The 20,169-nt window shown below is 48.1% G+C and overlaps 1 protein-coding gene across 1 annotated transcript in view; it reads right to left on the bottom strand.

Annotated features, from left to right (window-relative positions):
• The window catches only part of LOC122375944 (unconventional myosin-XV-like), an 83,064-nt gene that overhangs the window by 18,303 nt on the left and 44,592 nt on the right, over positions 1-20,169 (bottom strand). Inside the window, exons 35-37 of the mRNA XM_043355553.1 lie at positions 4,432-4,688; positions 1,830-1,932; positions 1,217-1,426 (exon numbers count right to left, since the gene is read on the bottom strand). Coding sequence (XP_043211488.1) covers positions 1,217-1,426; positions 1,830-1,932; positions 4,432-4,688 — 570 coding nt within the window. The remainder of the gene's footprint in view (positions 1-1,216; positions 1,427-1,829; positions 1,933-4,431; positions 4,689-20,169) is intronic.

The following is a 20,169-nucleotide window of genomic DNA, read 5'->3' as shown; positions in this document are numbered from 1 at the left end:
CCAGGGGACATCGTGCTCATGGTGGACGACGCCGTTCCTCGCGGAACTTGGCCGCTCGGACGCGTAGAGGCGGCGCCGGCGGCCGCGGACGGACGAGTTCGCACCGTGTGGGTCCGCGTCCGCGGCACGACTTATGCGCGACCCATCACCAAGGTGGTGAAGATTATCGGCGCTACCGAGGCCGAGTGAAGAAGGAAAGTTTAAGTTTGTTTTGACGGCGAAGTCAAAAAGGGGCGGGTGTTAGTGCGCCTGTGAGCCGCGCGCCTGTGTGCGCGTGACGGAGGAGTCATGCGTCTGCAGCGACACCTGCGCCTTACGGTCTGCGCGGTGCGGTGGAGTTTCCCAGACAGCCGCGAGATGGAGCAGCCTGCCCCTTCCTGAGCCGTTCCCGTCCCCCCACGCTGGCTTCGCGCGGTAGCTTTATTGGCCGTGTCTCAGACGGCGCGAACAGCTGATCGATACTTTTGCCCATCTCTGTCGCGGGCGGTACTTGTTCGTTGCGTACGATATATGTGTTATCTTTTTGTGTTGTGTTTCGCGGGATGAGTTTATACGGGGATATTTTTCTGTTATTCCGCATGTTATTTGTTTTACGGATGAGTATGGCATGCTCATGTGTTAATGTTTATGTCCGCGTGTCTGCAGTACTTGCGGGTTCCCGTGACTGGCGGGCTCTAAGTCAGCCGCCATACTCAGTCCTTTTCATGGTGTACTCCGTCGAGAATGGAGGCATGGCGCCTGAGTGGACGAAATCGTTGGTAAGAATTGAACATTATGATTTATTGCTTTATTGCTTCTAGATTATCGCGCTCTTGAATTTGTTCTATTTTTCCGTATCGTTTATTCAATGTTTTTGCCTTTGCAGAAACCGCTAGATGCATCGTTGTTTACCGTGCCTACCTGCGCTAGTGCCAGTTTGAGTTGCCACGCTGCTTCATATGCTGCACCTACGCATCAGTATTCGCTAGTCGACCGCATCGTGACGAATACAAGCAACGCTCTGGCTACGGTGTTCTGCGCGTAACAACGCTCGTCAATCTACGGCTCAGGCGACAATACTTATATAGCGCCCACTTTTGAACACCGTGGTGCATAGCAGATGACAATTATCCAAAAATGATAAGCAATATGATACTTTCTCAGATAAATGCGTATCGCCCAAACCACGCACCCGGCTTCGGTACATTATTTGAGGAGAGAGGAGGACAACACTCACCATCAGAATAGTGTAGACGCAGTCCACCTCTGCCATATCCTTGGCCATGGGCTGGTCTCCCATGTACCGCTGTATCGACAGGAAACAGTCGAGGGCCTGTCGGTTCAGCTCTCCCGACTCTGCCTTCCCGTGCGATCCCGCTCTCTCTGCCGACTCCAGTTTCAGCAGAGAGGCCTGGAGTGGCTGGTCAGACCACTTGACCATCTCCACCTGTTGGGGAAACATCACAGATGCATGGTGATAGCGATTGCTATTGGCACATAAAAGAAACGTGAAAACGCCCATAAACCCTGTGATGTTGAGAGTTGCGCACATATGTGCATTGTGCTATCAGTCTTCCCTAATTTCAGCACCTAAAATAAACGATGACTAAATGTAAATAGTAAATAGACCGAACGACTTCGCTATACATGATACGTTATTTATGTTGCCTGGTAAACTTCGTGCCATGATGGTCAACATCTGTGAATTGGGTGAAACAAGAGCTCAGTTGTTTGTAGTGAATGATGCCAATGATATAATATCAACTTAGTACAGTGTCGTTTACGTTGCACCTCTAATGAGCTGATACAGCAGTTCGTTTATCATTTTCACGTCTCAGAAGGTCACTGACCTGCTCTCGCCATGTCCAGTCTTCTTTGCCCTTCTTCTTGCCCTTTTTCTTCTCGAATTTGATGGAGCCGGTGGCACCTCCCTCTTCACGCAGCATGTTATATCTGAGAAGACCCAGGTGTTAATAGTGTTCAGTAAAGCTAGTTGTGACAGGTAGGGATGGTCCTCTCGCAGATATTTCATTCCTGCAAATCTGCGATCATCTCTGCGATAATTTCCGACAAAAATGGCATGACAACTAGGAAATTATAACAATAATGCGGGGGTCAGTAAATAATGCAGCCACGAGTAATAACCACTCACTTATGTGATGTCTAATTGAGATGTAAAACACGGTAAATGGCCTTAATTAAAGTGAACGGTCATAATTTAAGACCATATGGATGAATAAAGACTACTTATGACCTCATAAGTAGTCTTTATTCATCCATATGGTCTTAAATTATGACCGTTCACTTTAATTAAGGCCATTTACCGTGTTTTACATCTCAATTAGACATCACATAAGTGAGTGGTTATTACTCGTGGCTGCATTATTTACTGACCATTATTGCTTTATCCGCATATTTATGGGGCATCCACCGATGCTGGGGCATTCTGGCTAATAATATGTAACGAAACAAGCAGCATTTGGGACAAATACCGCTTACTACGGGTGCTTACTACAAATACTATGAGCGACCGCTATTTCCTATGTATTTGTTTCATTACTCTGCACCGATTTCCATATGTATTTATGTCTAATTCACCAATGATTTTTATATGTCGCTAAAAAGCGGTCATTCTGTACAGATCTCTCAATCTTTTAATTTGGGGGATAAACACCGTATTCATGCATTTATGTGTGCTACTTACATAATTATTCATAGGCGCGGGAGCCGGGGAAGGGGGGGGGGCAGTGGGGGCAGCTTGCCCCCCCCCAACTCTGGGGCCGTGGGGGTGGTGCCCCCACAGCTTTGAGACGGAATACCACACTTTTTTGCAAATGTTTTCTTTTTTGTTGAAAAAGCCGAGGGGTGAAAAATAAGTGGCCTAAAACCGGTGAGAAAACTAGATTTGGGGGTACCCTAGGTTGATCTCTATTATGGTGTGCCCCCCCCCCCCCCCCAGTCGGAAAGTACAGGGTGTCTCAAAAGTTCGTTCACACATTTCCCATGCCAATAAAGCATATAAGAACCGGCCAAAAGTATTAGGTTTTGGTGTCTGTGTGTACACTAGACAAATATGCATGCTTTGACAACTGATTAAGAAGGTTGGAAACCAACCCCTTTGCTGTATCTCCAAAAATATTTGCCCATACCGATTTTTGCTGCTCCGTCAGCTGCCGGAGGCTAATAAAAGGTTACCAGCTTTCAAGCTCTTGCAGGGGAATCCCCTGCAGTTTCTGAGTCGGATTTAGTTTTGACTAGCTCCCCGGCAACATCTGATTTTCCCTGAAAGCCGACAGCTTGCATCGACACCATTCTAGAGTATTTTGTAGGCATTCTCTGGCGCTAACTCCTTCATGAATGACTGGCGCCGACATCCCAAGCGCCATTTTCCTTTTCAAAACGACCCCAGTCCTGAACAAACGGGAAGTGCCAGGAGTAAATTTTTCGCATCATATGGTAGCAGAATGTGTGGGACGTCTGTTTCTCAGACACATTGTGCAAATTTTGCAAATTCCAAGCGCTCGTCATTCCCCATGCCAAGACCTTCGCTCGGTTGCGGAATGTTTTCCTCGGGAGATGTTCTGCTTTGTAAACGGCCCAAACCTGTCCATCGTGTGGTTTTATCGGGATTTTGTGTTTAAAAGAAAATTATTCGCTGCAGATCTGCCTCTTGAAACTCCGTTAGATAAAATTTTACAATAACTGACACTTTTGGAGGGTCAGGTGTCCTTGGCATTGACGATTTTTGTGTTATTGTCCCCAAAAATTAGCGTTATAGATATTATAAACAATTTTAAATTATAATTTGTCTTTATTTTACGATGACCTGCACTTTTTGAAAATGGGTAACCACTGTCTGTGACCTTCTTGCCAGTTTTCAATAGTTATGACCGCATTTTCAGCTGCTTTCCGGAACACGAGTCTGCTGTCGTGCGAGGGTCGTTCAAAACGCCGTTAGTCTCGCATGGTTTCGTCCTTCAAAAATTTTAGCCACCGTTTTTATGAGATGATCATCATGTTGCACTCATCCTCGCCGACACTTAGCCGTGTGTCATTTCCGACTTAACCATTCCCATTACTCCTGAAACAGAGAGTTTCACAACATACCCGACTTTGCAACCTATATTTTCGTGCCTGACCCATGGTCAGAGGTGAACCCTTTTTGTGAGCTCATGAAGGGTCGAATGCACTTGAAAACAACGAGACTGCTTGAGGAAGGTTGTCACCAATGCCCATGCAAAATTTCGACTGTTAATTTCTTGTTGATTCAGAATTATTGACAAAAAAGCATGGCTGGTACCTGTGAACGAACTTTTGAGACACCCTGTAGTTCCCGCGCCCCTGTAATTATTGCTACCATGCCTAACGGGAAAACCAAACGCATTGCATTCTGACATAGCTACTCGAAGTTTACGGAAGTTTAAACCGAATCAAAGTTAAAATAAAACTCACTTTTCCTCGGCATCCCGGAAGTGCAGCATGGCGTACTGCAGCAGCGAGTGCTTCCCATCATCCTGTGTCGGTTTATGCCCCGCGGCCAGGCCCTCATTGGACGCGTCACCTCCGGCGGGACTGTGTGTGGAAAGGTCACTGTCCGATTCGACCTCTAGACGAGGGTCGTCCGGGGGTCGGGTGGACCAGGCGTCTGTCGGTACTGGAGACCCCGCCGCCGCCGCCAGCACCGGGTTACTGCCGTTGGTGATCGAAATCTGGAAATGAAATAGTATGAAATTAGTTTACTGTCTCACAGAATCACTTCGACTCGAAGAAAATGGTACTGGGTTGGTATGGAAGCCACACAAAACTTCTTCGGCTCGATGCGACGGTGCACTAAGAGGCCTTGCACACTACCATGCACTTTTGCAGAAGTATTGACAAACTGCTCGTACCGTTAGTGCAATGGTGTAGGTCGGTTGACTCTCGTGACAAGTCTTTTTCTATTGCTCACGAGGTCAGATACGGGTCACTGGCTAACCCGTGACTGTCAACGGAACGGAACTCTCCGGTTGGGGGCAGACCACTGGTGGGATGGAAGAGTAGAAGCATAACATAATCAATATCGTATAAAATTCGCGCAAAGACGGTCAGTAAAAAACAATAATAAGCGTAAAATACATGGCCCTGGGTTCACCACATGCGGTGAAATGGGGAAGTTACTACAGCTCGGTATAGGTAACTACAACGGTCAGACTGGCGAGGAGGAACAATATGTAAACATATACCCACTATAGCTGTTTTTTATGTTTTAATACCTGACTTGATTTCGTTTAGCGGGAGTTTCTCGCGAGGAAGTGTTCACTCGAAAGCCGTATTAAATGATTTTTTTTTAAATTAAGTAAGACATCCAATATCGCTTCAGGTTAGGTTCAGAGGACAATTTTCTTCCGTCGTGATTGACTCTTAACCCGCGCCCCGTAGGGCTACCGGCGGACCCTACCACCCGTAGGGGGGGGGGGCCGTTTCGGCCCCCCCTAAGATCTCGGAAAGTTACCGGCCGATTTTCAAAATTCAAACGGCGTTCGATAGCCCCACCCGGGAACTACCTTGTGACCAAATTTCATTGACCTAGGTCAAACCGATGACGTCACAGGTCAGGTCAAAGGTCAGATTTTCACCGTTCACAGGCAATTCAAGAAATGTGCTGTGAAAGCGAGTAAATTGGTAATTTATTGAAAACCATCGATGGTACATTGTTCGTCAAACACATACTTTGCTATCTGAGGTCACTGATACCAGGTCAGGTCACAGCGAGGTCAGGTCACCGGGGGTCACAATATGAATGTGTCGTGTGATACATGTTTTATGGTCCATTTTACATGACAAATGCGATTATGTGGGTTAGGCAGCCTTTGGGGCCAGCCTAGGTCACGTTTTGGTGAAGGTCAGGTCAAGGTCAGGTCAAATTAGGTCAAATTTCAAAGTTGATATTTTTGCATAAAATGGGCATCGATTCGATGCAGCTCGTCACGGAGAGTCTAATGGTGGTCTTCGTTTTGCTCTACGAGTTCTAGAATTGCCAAAAATTGAGTTTGAAAATTTGACGTCATCATTTTTGAACAGTTTTTTCGCTATAACTTGGCCAAAAAACGAGGTATCGATCTGAAATTTGGTATGTAGATAGAAGACGGTAGGCACTATCACATATATTCCGGTTTTTTCGAAACTCGAAAAACTTTTTGGGTTTTTTGGCGAATATATCCAAAAAAATGCTTTTTTGATTTTTGGGGGTCAAAACTCGAAAATTTCAAAAATTCGAGATAGCAGTTTTGTAGCCCTGTCAATTCTACACCTTTTATGTCTTGATCATTTTTCTGTATCTTCAAAGCTGTAGTCCTGACAGGTCTTCTCGCGAAGGTCCTTTTTCGGTCGAAAATGACAGAACATGACGTCACTCTGACGTCATTTGTGGCCAACCTATCATAGCCTCTGGAAAAAGTTTTGGTCACAATGTGTAAAATTGATGCCCGGAGGGGTCCTGAAAGTTTGGTGGCGATATCTCCAGCCGTTTAGGAGATATCGACCGAAAAGGACAGGGGGGGCCGTTTCGGCCCCCCCCCTACGGGGCGCGGGTTAAGTGCAATAATGCGATTGCCGGTGCGCCAAATATCACACATTGTCATAGCCGCAAATGGAATGCTAACTTTTTGTCATCCACTTTCTTCCTTTTGCCCCATCTCACCTCATTGCTCCTGAATCGCGTCCTCACGATATCCCTCAGCTGAGGAATGCGATATCTCAGCGCCTCCAGAGCCGAGCGTCTGATCCGGAACACCCTCTCCCGACGTGGTTTCTCTTCAACGTTCTGTTCCTCTTCTGCAGCCTCATGTGCTTCAGTATCCGGTGTCTTCACCGTTTCATCCAACCCATTCGCTTGTTTTGGAGTCTGAGCGGTCTCTGTGGTCGTAGCACCGTTCTCGGTAGCGGGTGGACGGGCCCATTTTGCGGGCACCATGCCAGGTAGAGGAGCGGGAAGTTCTGAGGTTCGTCGTGATGCTCGTTCCTCACTGATTGATTCGTAGAGTGCCTGCTTGAGCGCTACGCTACCCAGAGGAATTTCCGCATCTATCCGAGGCCGTGTCGACTCCGATGCCTCCGCCGTTGCAGGGTTTGATGTCTTCTGAGCTGGTGCAGGGGTAGGTGATGTAGCCGTGGCGGCGACGGCAGCAGCTGTGGCAGCAGCAGCGGCTATGACAGGGGTAGCACCAACAGCAGTAGCCGCTGCAGCAGCCGCAGCAGCGATGGTAGCGGTAGCAGTAGCTGCGGAGTGAGCAGCAGACATTGGCAACACTCCATAAATAGGCTCCTGGTGTTCTCCTGAAGCCATGACATCCATATCCTCCTCAGGCGGAGGGGTTTGCTGCATCTGGTGCATCCTCTGAGGCGACATCTCAGTGGGTGTATTGGTGCCCCTGTCTACGGCCTTCGCTTTGAGTGGCTGGGGAGACTCTGAAGGTGAATGAAGCCGACTTTGAGGACCTTGTTCTTGCCGCTCCGATGGTGATGCCGTAGGAACAAGACTTGGAGCCGGAGGAGGAGTGGAAACGGATATGGAAGGGCCATCGGCAGGAACGGTGACGTGCACAATAGGTGGGGAAGAAACCGGACGACCGTTGTGGGTTCCCATCAGTGCTTCAGCGGATGGTATCGCAGGACTTGGCGGAGGGAGCGAACCGTCCGATCTCCTTCGGTCCTTCGACGGAAGATCCGAAGTCGGGACAGGAAGCCGAGAGGACACATCAGAAGATGGTAACACACCAGCAGAAGATACAGCGGCATCACATGCCGTCTGTGAAGATGACGAAACAAGTGTTGCTGAGCCTGAACGCATGACGACCGGTTCGTAGTCCGAGCTATCTCCGAAGAACCTGAGTTGCTCCGAGTAAGCCCTACCTGTCGCACGTCCTCGACTGCGATCCTTCGGGAACTTCACAACCTGGGATCCTCTCCACTGTCGTTGCTTTGGCACTGCACCGGTGCTTGGGCCGGGCAGAGGGCTATACGGCACAACATTTGGTTCCTCTTTGGCATGCTTTGAGGTTGGTTCAGCAACATAATTTTGTTCGATATGCGAACCAGACAGCGAAGATGACCGTCCAGATGCTGGGCTCTTCTTGAGGGTGAGACTGTCGGCAGAAATATTATCCATTGGAGAAAGAGGAGAGCGTGGAGGAGAAGGCATGGGAGGGGAGGAAAGACGAGGAGAGGGGGAAGCGGAAGCTGGAAATGTATTTTCTTCCACAACAGCAGAGCCAGAGGAGTCAGTCCGCTCGGCATTTGGACTTCGAGCACCACTTTTCTGGGGAGAAGAAGCACGACTTTGCTGTGGAGAAGAAGCAGAAGAGATGCGCTCGTCAAAAGCAGATGTCATGGTGTCTTCTTTTCGACGTTTTAGGCTCGTAGTCTCAGGATGTGAATCTTTTGCGGACAACGTTGAGGGTGATGGTGACTTCCGTACAAAGGACTGGTTCGAGTTTGTTTCTTGTGGTTCTTCTTGGTCCAAGCCTACCTCAATCTCTGGTCCTTTTTCATCAGCAACCGTGGCTTCACTGGAAACCGGGCGGTGTAAAGACGACGAGTATGACCTGTGCTCTGATACATCTCCGGGGTCCGGCTCGTTCGCTGCCTCGTCAGTGTATTTTGTGTCATTTTCCTCCTCAGTTGTGCATTCATTTTCTGTTGGAGGGTCCAAAGGCGCAGGGGAGGGAGCATGTGGCTTTGCCGACCCTACTGGCGACTGCCTTCTAACCGGCGGTGACTGGGAATGGAAGGTACGATCTTCTAGCTCCACATTGTCCTGGATTTTCTCGGTATCCAATTCATCTTCAGGAGGAGAGGGCGCACGTGGCTTACTCGAGCACACTGGTGACTGTCTTCTAGATGGTGACTTTGAAGGGAGAGTTGGAACGTCTCCACTCTTTTCACTATCACGAGCTTCCGTAACCACTTTATCTTCAGTCGGAGAGGGCGCACGTGGCTTGCTTGTGCTCACTGGTGACTGCCTTCTGGCCGATGACTTACAAGGGAGAGTCGGACCCTCTTCGCTCCCTCCATTTTCATGAGTTTTGTCTATGTCCATCACTTCTTCATCTGGAGACGGCACACGTGGCTTTGGCGACCTCATCGGTGAATGTTTTCCAACCCGTGACTTCGAAGAGAGTGTTCGGTTCTCTCCATTATTTCCATCATCACGGGTCTTTTCGGCGCATGTCGCGTCTTCAGCCTCTTCATCCGCTTCTTGAATCACCTCTGGTTGCCGAACGCGACGCGACTTTTTGGTGAACGTGCCTCTATTTTTACGTGACGGTATTACAGGTTCCACAGTGACACCGTTTTCCACGTAAGTGATGCGCCGCTGACCGTCTTCGATGCTTGTGACTTCGACGAAGTGCGTGACGGGTTGGGTAATCGGATGTGCTTGATGCGAAGTGTCAGTCCCATCAGCTCGGGGGTCTCTTCGCAAGCTAGAGGCACGCGGAATAAGTGGCAGCACAGCCGGTGAAGGGGAAGCCATCGTGCCATAAATATCCTCGCCATTTGATTCATCATCTGAGTGATTGAGACCATTCGGATGAACACATTTAGACTCCTCTTCTGGTTGGCGAGCAACGTTGTGTGAGCTACTATCGAAAGCATTTCGCTGAGGAGGAGGATTTCCATCTTCGAGGCTGTCGTTCAATGTCATTTCCTCATCGCTAACGTTGTCGCTCCATGAATCCGGCTGTTCTGACACAGTGTGGATCCCAGCTCGTTTCGATACGTGGTTCACCCAGTGAGACGACACCTCACTTTCGTCGTCTTTCATGCTGCCATAGTTGTCGTCGAATTCGTGCCCGTTTGCACTGCCATTTGTCCATACATCAGTTGCTGGTGAATCACATCTGTTTGCTGAAAGACGTCCATGTTCAACTTGCTCTTCGCTTTTATCAGTAGAAGTTTTTGTCGTTTCGTCTTCATCATAGTCGACTGGGGGTGTCTCAGCCCTGGGTTTTGTCACTGTCTCTGCGTGTCTATTCTCACTAGAAGGCGTGAACCTTCCATGCACCACCTCTTCACTGCCCTCAGAGATGATTGTTGACGTTTCTTGTTCATCATAGTCCACTGGAGGGGTCTTGGCTCGAGGCCTTGGCACTGTCCCCGTGTGTCCGTAGTCACTGGAAGGTGTTTTCGCCCGTGTCTTTTTCGGATGGCCAACCTCCGTCTCATCGAGTTCACTTGGGGGCGTCTTTGTTCTTGGCTTTTTCGTTGATTCCATGTGACGAGAAATAATTTCATTTCGAGAGATGGTGTTCGCATGCTCTTCTGCGACAGAGTTAGCATCATTTCTTCCAAATCCATCAGAACTCTGAACAGAGTCACTCATGGAAGATGCATCGTGCGTTTCACCAGCATGCTCGCCGAAAGAAAGCTCACTTTGTGCGGCATCAGCTGTACTATTCACGGCATATGAAGTTCCAAGACTGGGCATCATCCCGCTTTGGACCGTCAAACCCTGATCACTAACCGAACTATCACAGTCATTTGAAGTATGTGTATTATTCCCATTTGGGGTTGAACCTCTTCCAGACGAACTCCCTGAGTGGGAGCGAGTCGGTAAGGCTTGCATCGATTCCGTCAAATGTTCGTCAGGAGTCTTCATGATTTCGGATTCGCTGCTTTTGCTCGACTTTGGAGAGATCGAATCTTGATAGCTTCGCATCCTCGCGCTACCGACAAGCTTTCCACCTCTTGTCATTGAACCAGAATCAGGGGGTGTTTCTGTAACGGTGCTATGCCGCGTGTCTCTGCTCTGCTTCGCTCGAGTCGTTTCATCGTGGCGGTTTGATTTCTCTCGCTCTTTCACGGCCTGTCTTCCATTTGACTTTTCTTCACGAGGAGGGCTCCTCCTGGCATCACCATTGACTTTCTTTGTAAGCTCTGTATCATTCTTTCCATCAGCTTCTCGTTGTCCTGTCAGAACCTTTTCTGGAGAAACGGACTTCCTTTCAGGAGCTCCAGGAGTGGAAGAGCGACTCCCTGACCTCTGTTCCCCTGACTTATGTGTCCTACTTCGTAGTGATCCCCTCTCAGGTGTTGCGGAACGCACCAGCAACGACATCAGCGTCCGATATTCACCCCTTTCAGGGGTGGCAACGCGTGGTCCCGCTAGAGAGCTGACCACTCGCGGCACCGGCTCACGTTCAGGGGTAGCCGAACGTGCCGCTTCCTGGCTGTCTCCTGGCTTCGCAATCGTCTTCTTCGGGGATCCAGACCTGCTGGAACGAGGCGACAGGCTTACCGTCATACCCTGGAAGGCTGTTCCTGTTCGGTTCAGCCTGGCTGCTGCCGAAACGGATGCTGTCACCGCTGCCAACGTCGAACCTGATGTAGGAACTGAGGGCGATGCGCCGTTTGCATTCACCCCGAAGAGGTATTTGGAAGCCACATTGCCTCTGTTGAGGCCGTTTGTTGGACGAGCCTGATCAGGCGGAGTTTCGCTTGCATCATGTTTTGCACTTTGTGTAGACATTTTTCGCAAGACAACTGATTCCGATGAACTGCCATTCGTGACTTGGCTGGAATTGCCTTTCGCCGCCACCTCAGAACCAGACTGACCATGACGATCAGCTTCTCCATTGCTGTCATTGTTCTCATTCAACGCAGATAGTCGTTCACTGAGCTTCTTCCGTAGCGTGTTGCTGACTTCACCCCAGTTCTTTGTGTAGGAGAACTGGTGGGTACGCCCGCTCCGGACCGGCTGCAGCTGAGGCTTGGATAACTCTCCATTACTTGCGCCGTGGACCTTGAAGCTAATGTAGCGTTTGGACTGGTAGAGGCCACCTTTACCTCCTCCGGCAGCAGCTCCAGCAGGATCTTCGGCATGTAAAGCTACGATGTCAGGCATTGCTGCTACGCAGTACTAGATCCAGAGAAACACCAATAACGGTGATCTTCATTCATGCCGAGCCAGCAGATTTCGTTTTTCGATACGCTGAATTGTAGTGTTGATGTTGATTGCTATGCTGATTCGCCTTCTATCGCCCGCCGAAAGGACCACTAAAGCCCTCACTAAAACACTACAGTCGCACGCAAGACACCCACGCCACACAGTTTGCTGATGAAAATCACTATATCATCACTTAGTCCGTATCTCGCTCAGTCATTCTCCGCACTCGTTCATCTGCACTATTCCTGTATACCACCACTTTAGTCTGTACACCACTCCGCCACTAAGTCCTCGCTCGAACGCTAGTGGAGCGCCCGCTCCGTTCTCGATCTGCACCGACCGTCGACTGACCGCGCCACGTTCCAGCGGAACCTGACCGGGCCCGGTTGGCGCCCGGCCGGCGACCACCTGGCCCGTCTAGGAACCGCTTCAGACGAGCCGAGCGGTGACCGAGACGACGAAATGCGGTCTCGGCTAGATAAATTGCCACTTGGAGAGAGGTAAAGCACCAGCCGCAAGGCTGTAAAATAATTCAGTTATTTATTATCATAAGAGCGAAGAACGGAGCAGCGGCATATTAGTTCGGTTTGGCTCGGATCTAATCGTCTGAGCTCAATCGCTCAACTCGCCTTTCCGATTGGAGGTCATAATGCAGTAAATAATAATACTATATTGTAATAGGGTAGAGCAAAGTGAGGTAATTTGTCAGAAACTGATAAGCATTCACAACTGACAAGACGCTGCTCAGTGCTGTTTAGCTACAAGCTGATTGATCAAATACGTTTATCTCCGTAACAGCTTATTTGATCTGGACGATAAAATACAATTGTGCTGCTTGGCTAGCGGCAAATTTGAAGTTACTATCGTTACTAGCAAGTAGCGATGGTGTAACCATTTAGATAATGTTTCCTGGTGCGATGAATACAAGGTCATTTATTCTTGGTGTAACCATTCACAGGCATAATAGCCATGTGAACCTTCCGTAAATTAGCCAGTGCGTGCGATGCATGTAAATGACACGAAACTAGCATCGTTCCTTGACGAACGCTCGTACCTATAACGAAGGCACTGGACAATGACAAAAGTGGATGACTTTAATTAAGAACGGCTATAGAAAGACATTGCAGCGCGGTTACTTTAGCAAATGCTGAGAAAAGACTACCACTTTTATGGGTGCTCTAACACCGCTTAGAGAAACGTGCATGGTTTTGGGTGCTCTTACACCGCTAGGAGAAACGAACACTCCTTCGGGTATTTTCACGCCGCTGGGAGAAGCCTGAAGCGCTACAATATTATCGGTGCTCTTGCATCGCTGAGAAAAGCGTTCCAATGTTATGGGTGTCCGGCCCGCTAAGAGAAGCGCTATACCGCGGTGAGCAGTGGTCTCGGTCTCAGCCAGCCAGCCGTGACTGTCGCGCCCAGACGGCCGGCCGGCCCCGTCCGTTATCTGCCGCCGACCGACAGGTGGTGGGCTCCCTCCCACACTCTGCTTGGGGGAGAGGAAGGGAGAGAGGGAGAGAGAACAGAAGGGAAAGAGATGAGAAGAGAAGAGAGGGAAGAAGAGAAGAGAAAAAAGAGAGAAAGAGAGACGAGAGGGAGGGACAATGAACCAGCACCTACATATTCACCCATACCGGGATAATTCTGTAAATTATTATTTGCTACAGTCCTTTACCTGGGAGGGGGTCATCCAATAATTTTGTGCCTCAAAACCGTTCGATATTCTTTTTAGATCAGATTACATAGTATCTATCTTTGCGAACTTATTTATCCACAATTGGGATAAATGAATTCGAAAAGATCCACATACCTAATCGCTAATCAATGGTACTTTCCAAAAGCGTAACCTCTTGTAATATATCGTGCGGAACCTATCGACCAGTATAGCGCCTTTTGGGGCGACCAACGGAGCGAGCGAGAGGGTGAGCCTTGCACGTGCGAAATTTCGAGGGGGTACCTCCAACTGACTTGTGCACGGCACCCTACTAACCGGTCTCTAGCGATGTGCCAAATTTGAGCACGATCGGCCCAGCCGTTCTCGAGATCTGGAGGCGGCACCCTGCACATGCGCACGTGCAGAATGGGTCCCAACTGACTTGTGCACGGCACCCTACCAACTGGTCCCTAACCGTGTACCAAATTTGAGTGCCATCGGTCCAGCCGTTCTCGAGATCTGGAAACGACCCCTGCACGTGCGCACGTGCAGCAGCACCCCAACTCTGGCACATGGATATGCAGTGCCTAGTGGGTGCCTACCTACATGCCAACTTTCAACGCAATCGGGCAAGTAGTTACCGAGATATTGCAACAATTACAAAACTGACACCTCTTCGTTTTGCGCGTGGCACGTGCATGAGGGGTCACCCACATGCATCGGGAATAGTCCAATACTTGGTAGAAAGAATGAAGCTACCCTACAAAAATTACCGCATGTAAATCGGTCAAGTGGTTGCTGAGATATAAGCCTCGCAAAAGCGTCCGCACGGCCGGCCGGCCGGCCGGCCGCTCATACTCAGAAATTTCCGTTAATCTAAGGAAAGACTACGCTCGCTTCGCTCGCTCCGTAAACAGCTATTGATGATAACGCGCTACACAACCTAAGCCAATTGACAGCCATTGAAATCCAACAAAACAGCCATCAGATGACAGATGATCTCATCTTTCAATAGATTCCAGACGGCGCGGACGGCGATTCAGCCAGCCACTGCACAATCTTGTCACGGAACATGGCGTCTGCCACACTCGGCTGGGCCCGACTGACCCGGTCTTTTCGTGAGCGTGCAGTTTACGTGAGAAAATCATAAACACTGCCATCGACCACCAACACGGAACGGGTCGAAAACGGGTCGAAAACGGCACGAAACGGGGTCGTCGCAAATAGGCTGCAAGTACTCGGCGCTTACTGCAATGGACTTTCCATGCTAGAGCATGCGAACACCCACTGTACAAAATGTCAGTCTCGTGTCGATTACTCTGTACTGATTGTGATCGTACTGATTGTTCTGTTTTGTTTTGCGTTCTGATATCGTACTGTTTGTGCTGTTAGCAATTAACACCCGTAGCCCTCAAATTAGCCGTGGGTGGTTGAAATCCTCGAAGCTATCCCAGGTGTGTGTGTGTGTGCCGGCTTTTAAAACCGTTTCAATAAATCAAGACAGCTGCTGAATCGGTAACAATTTTCATATCTCTGCACAGCTGGTTAATGGCTAGCCATTTTCATAACTCGGCACGCTGCTTAATGACTAACCATTTTCACAAATTGGCGCATCTGCTAATGAATACTATTTCAACTAAAATAATAGCCTAACAGGCCCTGGAGCAAGCTGAGCTACATGGCAAACCCCAATGAAAATTTCTCGGAGATGAGTAGCCACTTTTCACCATTCTCCCATTCCTGTCAGCAATCTGCGCGTCGCACGGCTACTGCGCCGTATCTCGTCCCTTCCGCACCGCACCTCGCCGCAAACGCGCCACAATTCGCCGCCGACTCACAGCGTCAGCTGTTGGTCCGGCCGTTGCGCTTGTTCGACATGCACCAGTCGCCAACATGTGTGTCGACGTCCGTGAAACCCGCTGAAGCGGAACAGAGACCCGCAAAACGGGACCAAGACGTGTCCGGAGCGACGAGCACGGCGGGTGACTGATAGGTGAAGGTGTGACACAAAATGCACGACAGGGTGCAAATGGTTTAAAGGTGTCGCACTTCAATTGTTCCAGTCAACGTGTGGGGTGTGGGGCGTGATGAGCGTGCATCAAGATAGCCGCAAAAATGCACAACTATTTGTGTGCAAAATTGATGAGAAAATGGGATAAAGATGTTAGACTAATGGCACAGACTATAATGGCCAAAATGGCCGAAATTATAAAAAAAAAATGGCCAAATTATAATGGCCAAAAATTGATATGCATCAAGATAGTCAGGAGACACAAAACCTACAATTTGTAGTGACCCGTCGAACTAATGGTTCAGTCCATTTAAATTTATGAGATATTATGTGTGATTGATCTGTAGAAGATAGCATAAGCTTGCTGTACCAGTTACCACCATTTCAGATATTGGATAAATCGACCACCAGCGTCGGATAAATCAGAGAAAGGAATAAAGCACTGGCAAATATAAAGCGGAGAGATGGAAAAAAAGAAAGATATCACTAGCCATAAAATAACGCCATGAGTATCATCCATGTAAATTGACTTTTAGATGGGATGGGTAGACAGATAGTATCAAGATATGTCAGGCCCAAGTAGAGCCCTATCGATAGCGGTCGCCCACAGCCGAAAGAGCCAGCGCCGGATTTAGCTCGTCTGGCAGCGGCAGGGCCACAGCTGAGCGGACGTGCTGGCTGCCTAACTGTACCGAGTACTGGACAGACGCCATATGGTGTGGGTTGACCGGACGTCGGAGGGTAGGAGACAGGGAGAAATACGGCGAGAGAGAGAGAGAGAGAGAGAGAGAGAGAGAGAGAGAGAGAGAGAGAGAGAGAGAGAGAGAGAGAGAGAGAGAGAGAGAGAGAGAGAGAGAGACAGAGAGAGAGAGAGAGAGACAGAGAGAGAGACAGAGAGAGAGAGAGAGAGAGAGAGAGAGAGAGAGAGAGAGAGAGAGAGAGAGAGAGAGAGAGAGAGAGAGAGAGAGAGAGAGAGAGAGAGAGAGAGAAGGAGAGATAAGGAGAAAAACGGCAGCAGGTTGGTAAAAAGACAGGAAGAGGAGAGCGGTGAGATGAGGGGAGAAACAGGGAGAGGTAGGGAGAAATACGGGGAAAAGTAGGGAGGTATACGGCGAGAGGTAGCAAGAAAGATGGTGGGAGGTGGGGAGCAATACAGTGAACTGAGAGGCAGCAAAAAAGGCGCAAAGATGCAAATATCGAAAGGATCTATGTATAAGAAAGAGGGAGAAATACGGCACGAGGTTAGCAGGAAGACGAGAGTGGAACAAATAGTTCAGGCGAAAGATAGACCGTAATAATCGCAGACATGCAGAACAGTGAATGAATAAATAAATAAATAAATGAATGAATGAATAAATAAATGTTCATCTCTCGGTGCCAATCTAAAAGTCTATGTGATCGTCAGTCGTGCATGGAACCTGCTGTAACTCAATACTGTGCTTATATGCTGAGTAACGGTCCAGGTCGCGGTCAAAACACAAAACCAAACGGTCACAACACGTTCTAGAGGCACTAAAACACTCGCGCGTCGCTTGATCGCACAAGTGACACTCATGCCAGCTTGACCTGACGAATAACCGCTTCTACCGCGAGAACTATTTCCATAATGCATGATATTAGCATAATTCCATAAACATGAAACGAGTAGATTAGGGGATTCAAAGGCAAGGCATTCCAGAAACGACGTCTTGCGTAAAATGTAGCAGTTTCGATAGCTTATTACCTATGGAAGTAGTACAATGTAGTAGGGGAAGGAGGGTGAATTGCGCCACCTTAAGGAAAAACGCTAATTGTAAGAAAACCACTGGAGATGTAAGCACGCACTGTTCACCATTTCAAAGAGGAACTCATTGGCTACGATTTAAGAGCCTCCCGATCAATTAAGAATGTTTCGTTTGTTTCTGACAGCTGTTTTTCAAAAACATGCAAAAGGGCGCATTTACCAACAACTGATGTAAATTGCGCCAGGGGGATGGCGCAATTAGAACCCAATTGCGCCCTATCCTTTAACATGGCTAAGCAAAGGAGACGGAATGCATACACTCCGGCAGTCTATGTCATTGTGGCTTACTTGAACATGTATTATGTAAATCAAGCTCGATACATAATAAATGTAGATATGAATTGCGATGTTTTTTTTTTTGCGCAGGTAAATAACTTTACTTGTGTCCGGTATGCTTGTGAAGTGGAGCGAAAACGTTTGATATAACCGACTAGATATATATGAACGTATGCGCCTATAATAGACGGTATTAGAGAGAGAAAATATATGAAAAATTGACCTCTCCTCGACATTTAAAAATTATTTGAATAGCCAAATATTACTGTATTGATATTTCGACCAACAGGTCTTCTTCAGAATAAGACAGTGTACACAAGTGTACGAGAACGAGAATACAAACGCTGTATGTAACGCTGTATTACGATTGTATTCTCGTTCTCGTACACTTGTGTACACTGTCTTATTCTGAAGAAGACCTGTTGGTCGAAATATCAATACAGTAATATTTGGCTATTCAAATAATTTTTAAATGTCGAGGAGAGGTCAATTTTTCATATATTTTCTCTCTCTAATATTCATAATGTTCCTCGCAAGAGCGCTCCAAAGAATAAGAACTATAGACGGTTATATTTTCAATCGTTTCTCTCAAAATTAATATTTTTTATTGTTTCGACAACTTTTTTGACATAAGTTCTAACTTTGTATCATACCTGTCACCTCTCACGCCTGAGTCCATGTTAAAAATGCCGTATTTTCCCCATTAAACCGCAAGTTCATAGCCTAAATGGCAGCTGCATTATAATATAAGTTCGACGAGAGAAATAATTTTTGGACTGACGATGGCGGGTTGCTCCCCTGCCTGACATAAAACTCCTTTATCGCAATTAGTTAATGACTAGGGTGGCCCGCGTGCTCCGCAACGCGAAAAGGGGCATTTACGATCGGCGGGTGTTTGGTTTTCTTGTGTCGGTTGGGTTAGCTATCCATTTCGGTCGATTGCTTTTTGACGGCTAAACGTTTTGGTTTGTGGAAAAAATATCCACCGCATCGAGGTGCCCGTGTCTGATAAGCATGCTTTCCACTTCAGAATCTGTCAAATGTGTTTCATAATTGAGGTGCGTAGTTTTAAGACAAATGAAAGGCGTAGATAATTTTCGCTAAAAACCGTTTTGCAGAGGTTTGAAACATTTATATTTTTTAGAATACTGTTGCTTGTTATGCAAACGTGATGATTGGATCTTGGAGAGAATTGAATGCTCTTTCTAATGATAGCATTTTCAATTGTCAAGCGTATCAGGTTAAGCAGCTAATCCCGTGTAACTTTTTAGTGGCACATTATGGACAAATACCATTTAATTCAGCGATTTTTTCCACATTGTTTTTGATCAATTAGCTGTTCACAATTTTTCCATGAGAGACGGTACAATTTTATTGCTAAAAGGCGCTGTTTCAACTCATTCCGTCTGACGATCACCTGAAATTAATATAAATTCCAAAATCCGTCAAAAACGTTCATTTTTCAAAAGAAAGTGTCCTCCCCGGTGCACGTGGCGCGTGCCAACCCCTGCACCGCACACCATTCGATAGCCCGTTCGATTCTCTACACGATGCTGTTTTCCCCGTACCGGTCGGGCCCACGGTTACCGAGATATTGCACCGGGACCGGACCCGTGTCGGGCAAATTTGGCTGTTTTCACCCGTTTTTGCCAGCCGATTAATACATGTAAAGTCTATGACGCGAATTTGCACTTTTTGGGCACGCGCCACGCGCTCGCTATCGATCCGATCGAGCTGAGACCCATCAAAGGCACGTTGTCCATCCTTGTTCTATGAGTTGCGCAAACTTCAGCGCGTTAGGTGCAACGGTGTGACCTGTAACCCGCGCTACGTAGCACCATGTCGCGACCTTCGTAATAGACAGAAACTACGTCACCACAAATAGTCCAGAATTGGAGGATCAAAAGCATGCGATAGCATGCTTTTGCATCCGGAAATTCCCATTGGTGGGTCGCTGAAAAAAAGTTCGGCTGAACCTGTTTGTCAGTGAGTATGTGAGTATGTGAGTGAGTTTGTCCAAGCTTTTTTAGACCGGGAGTCAAAATGGGTGGACCGATCGGGACGAAAGTGGGACCGTTTGATTCGTCTCCGGCGAGGTAAACTTTTGGTGCTGGCCTCGGTTCGCTCGGTGCTTCGTGGCACATGCTATTCCGCTTCAAAGTTTCGGTGACACGAAATTTTTTGTCAAGGCTACAGGTCAACCCGAGGTCACGGGCAAAGCCATACTGGCGGGACACATCGGTAACACCTTGAACCAGTTTCCAGGGGGGTCACCGTCTGCGAGGGGTGCAGGCTGCACGTGCTGGGGTCATAAAACCGTTTTGACGTGAGGTCCTCTGGCTCAAAGAAATTTTAAGCTATCAACCTCAAAATCGGTTCAATGGTAGTCCCAGGCAAGGCCTCCAAAATAATGCACATTTGGTTGAGCTAAACTCTGTGGTGCATGAGCTATGCACGTGCAAGCCGATTGCACCCCTTCGTACGTTGCCACGCCTGCAGGGTAAACGGCAGCTCTAACTGGTTCAAAACTTGCAGGTCATAAG

This window comes from Amphibalanus amphitrite, unplaced genomic scaffold, assembly GCF_019059575.1.
Source record: "Amphibalanus amphitrite isolate SeventyFive unplaced genomic scaffold, NRLGWU_Aamphi_draft 001963F_arrow, whole genome shotgun sequence".
Taxonomy (NCBI): domain Eukaryota; kingdom Metazoa; phylum Arthropoda; class Thecostraca; order Balanomorpha; family Balanidae; genus Amphibalanus; species Amphibalanus amphitrite.
Note: the sequence above shows the minus strand (reverse complement) of the source record. Positions and strands in the feature narration are given on the sequence as shown.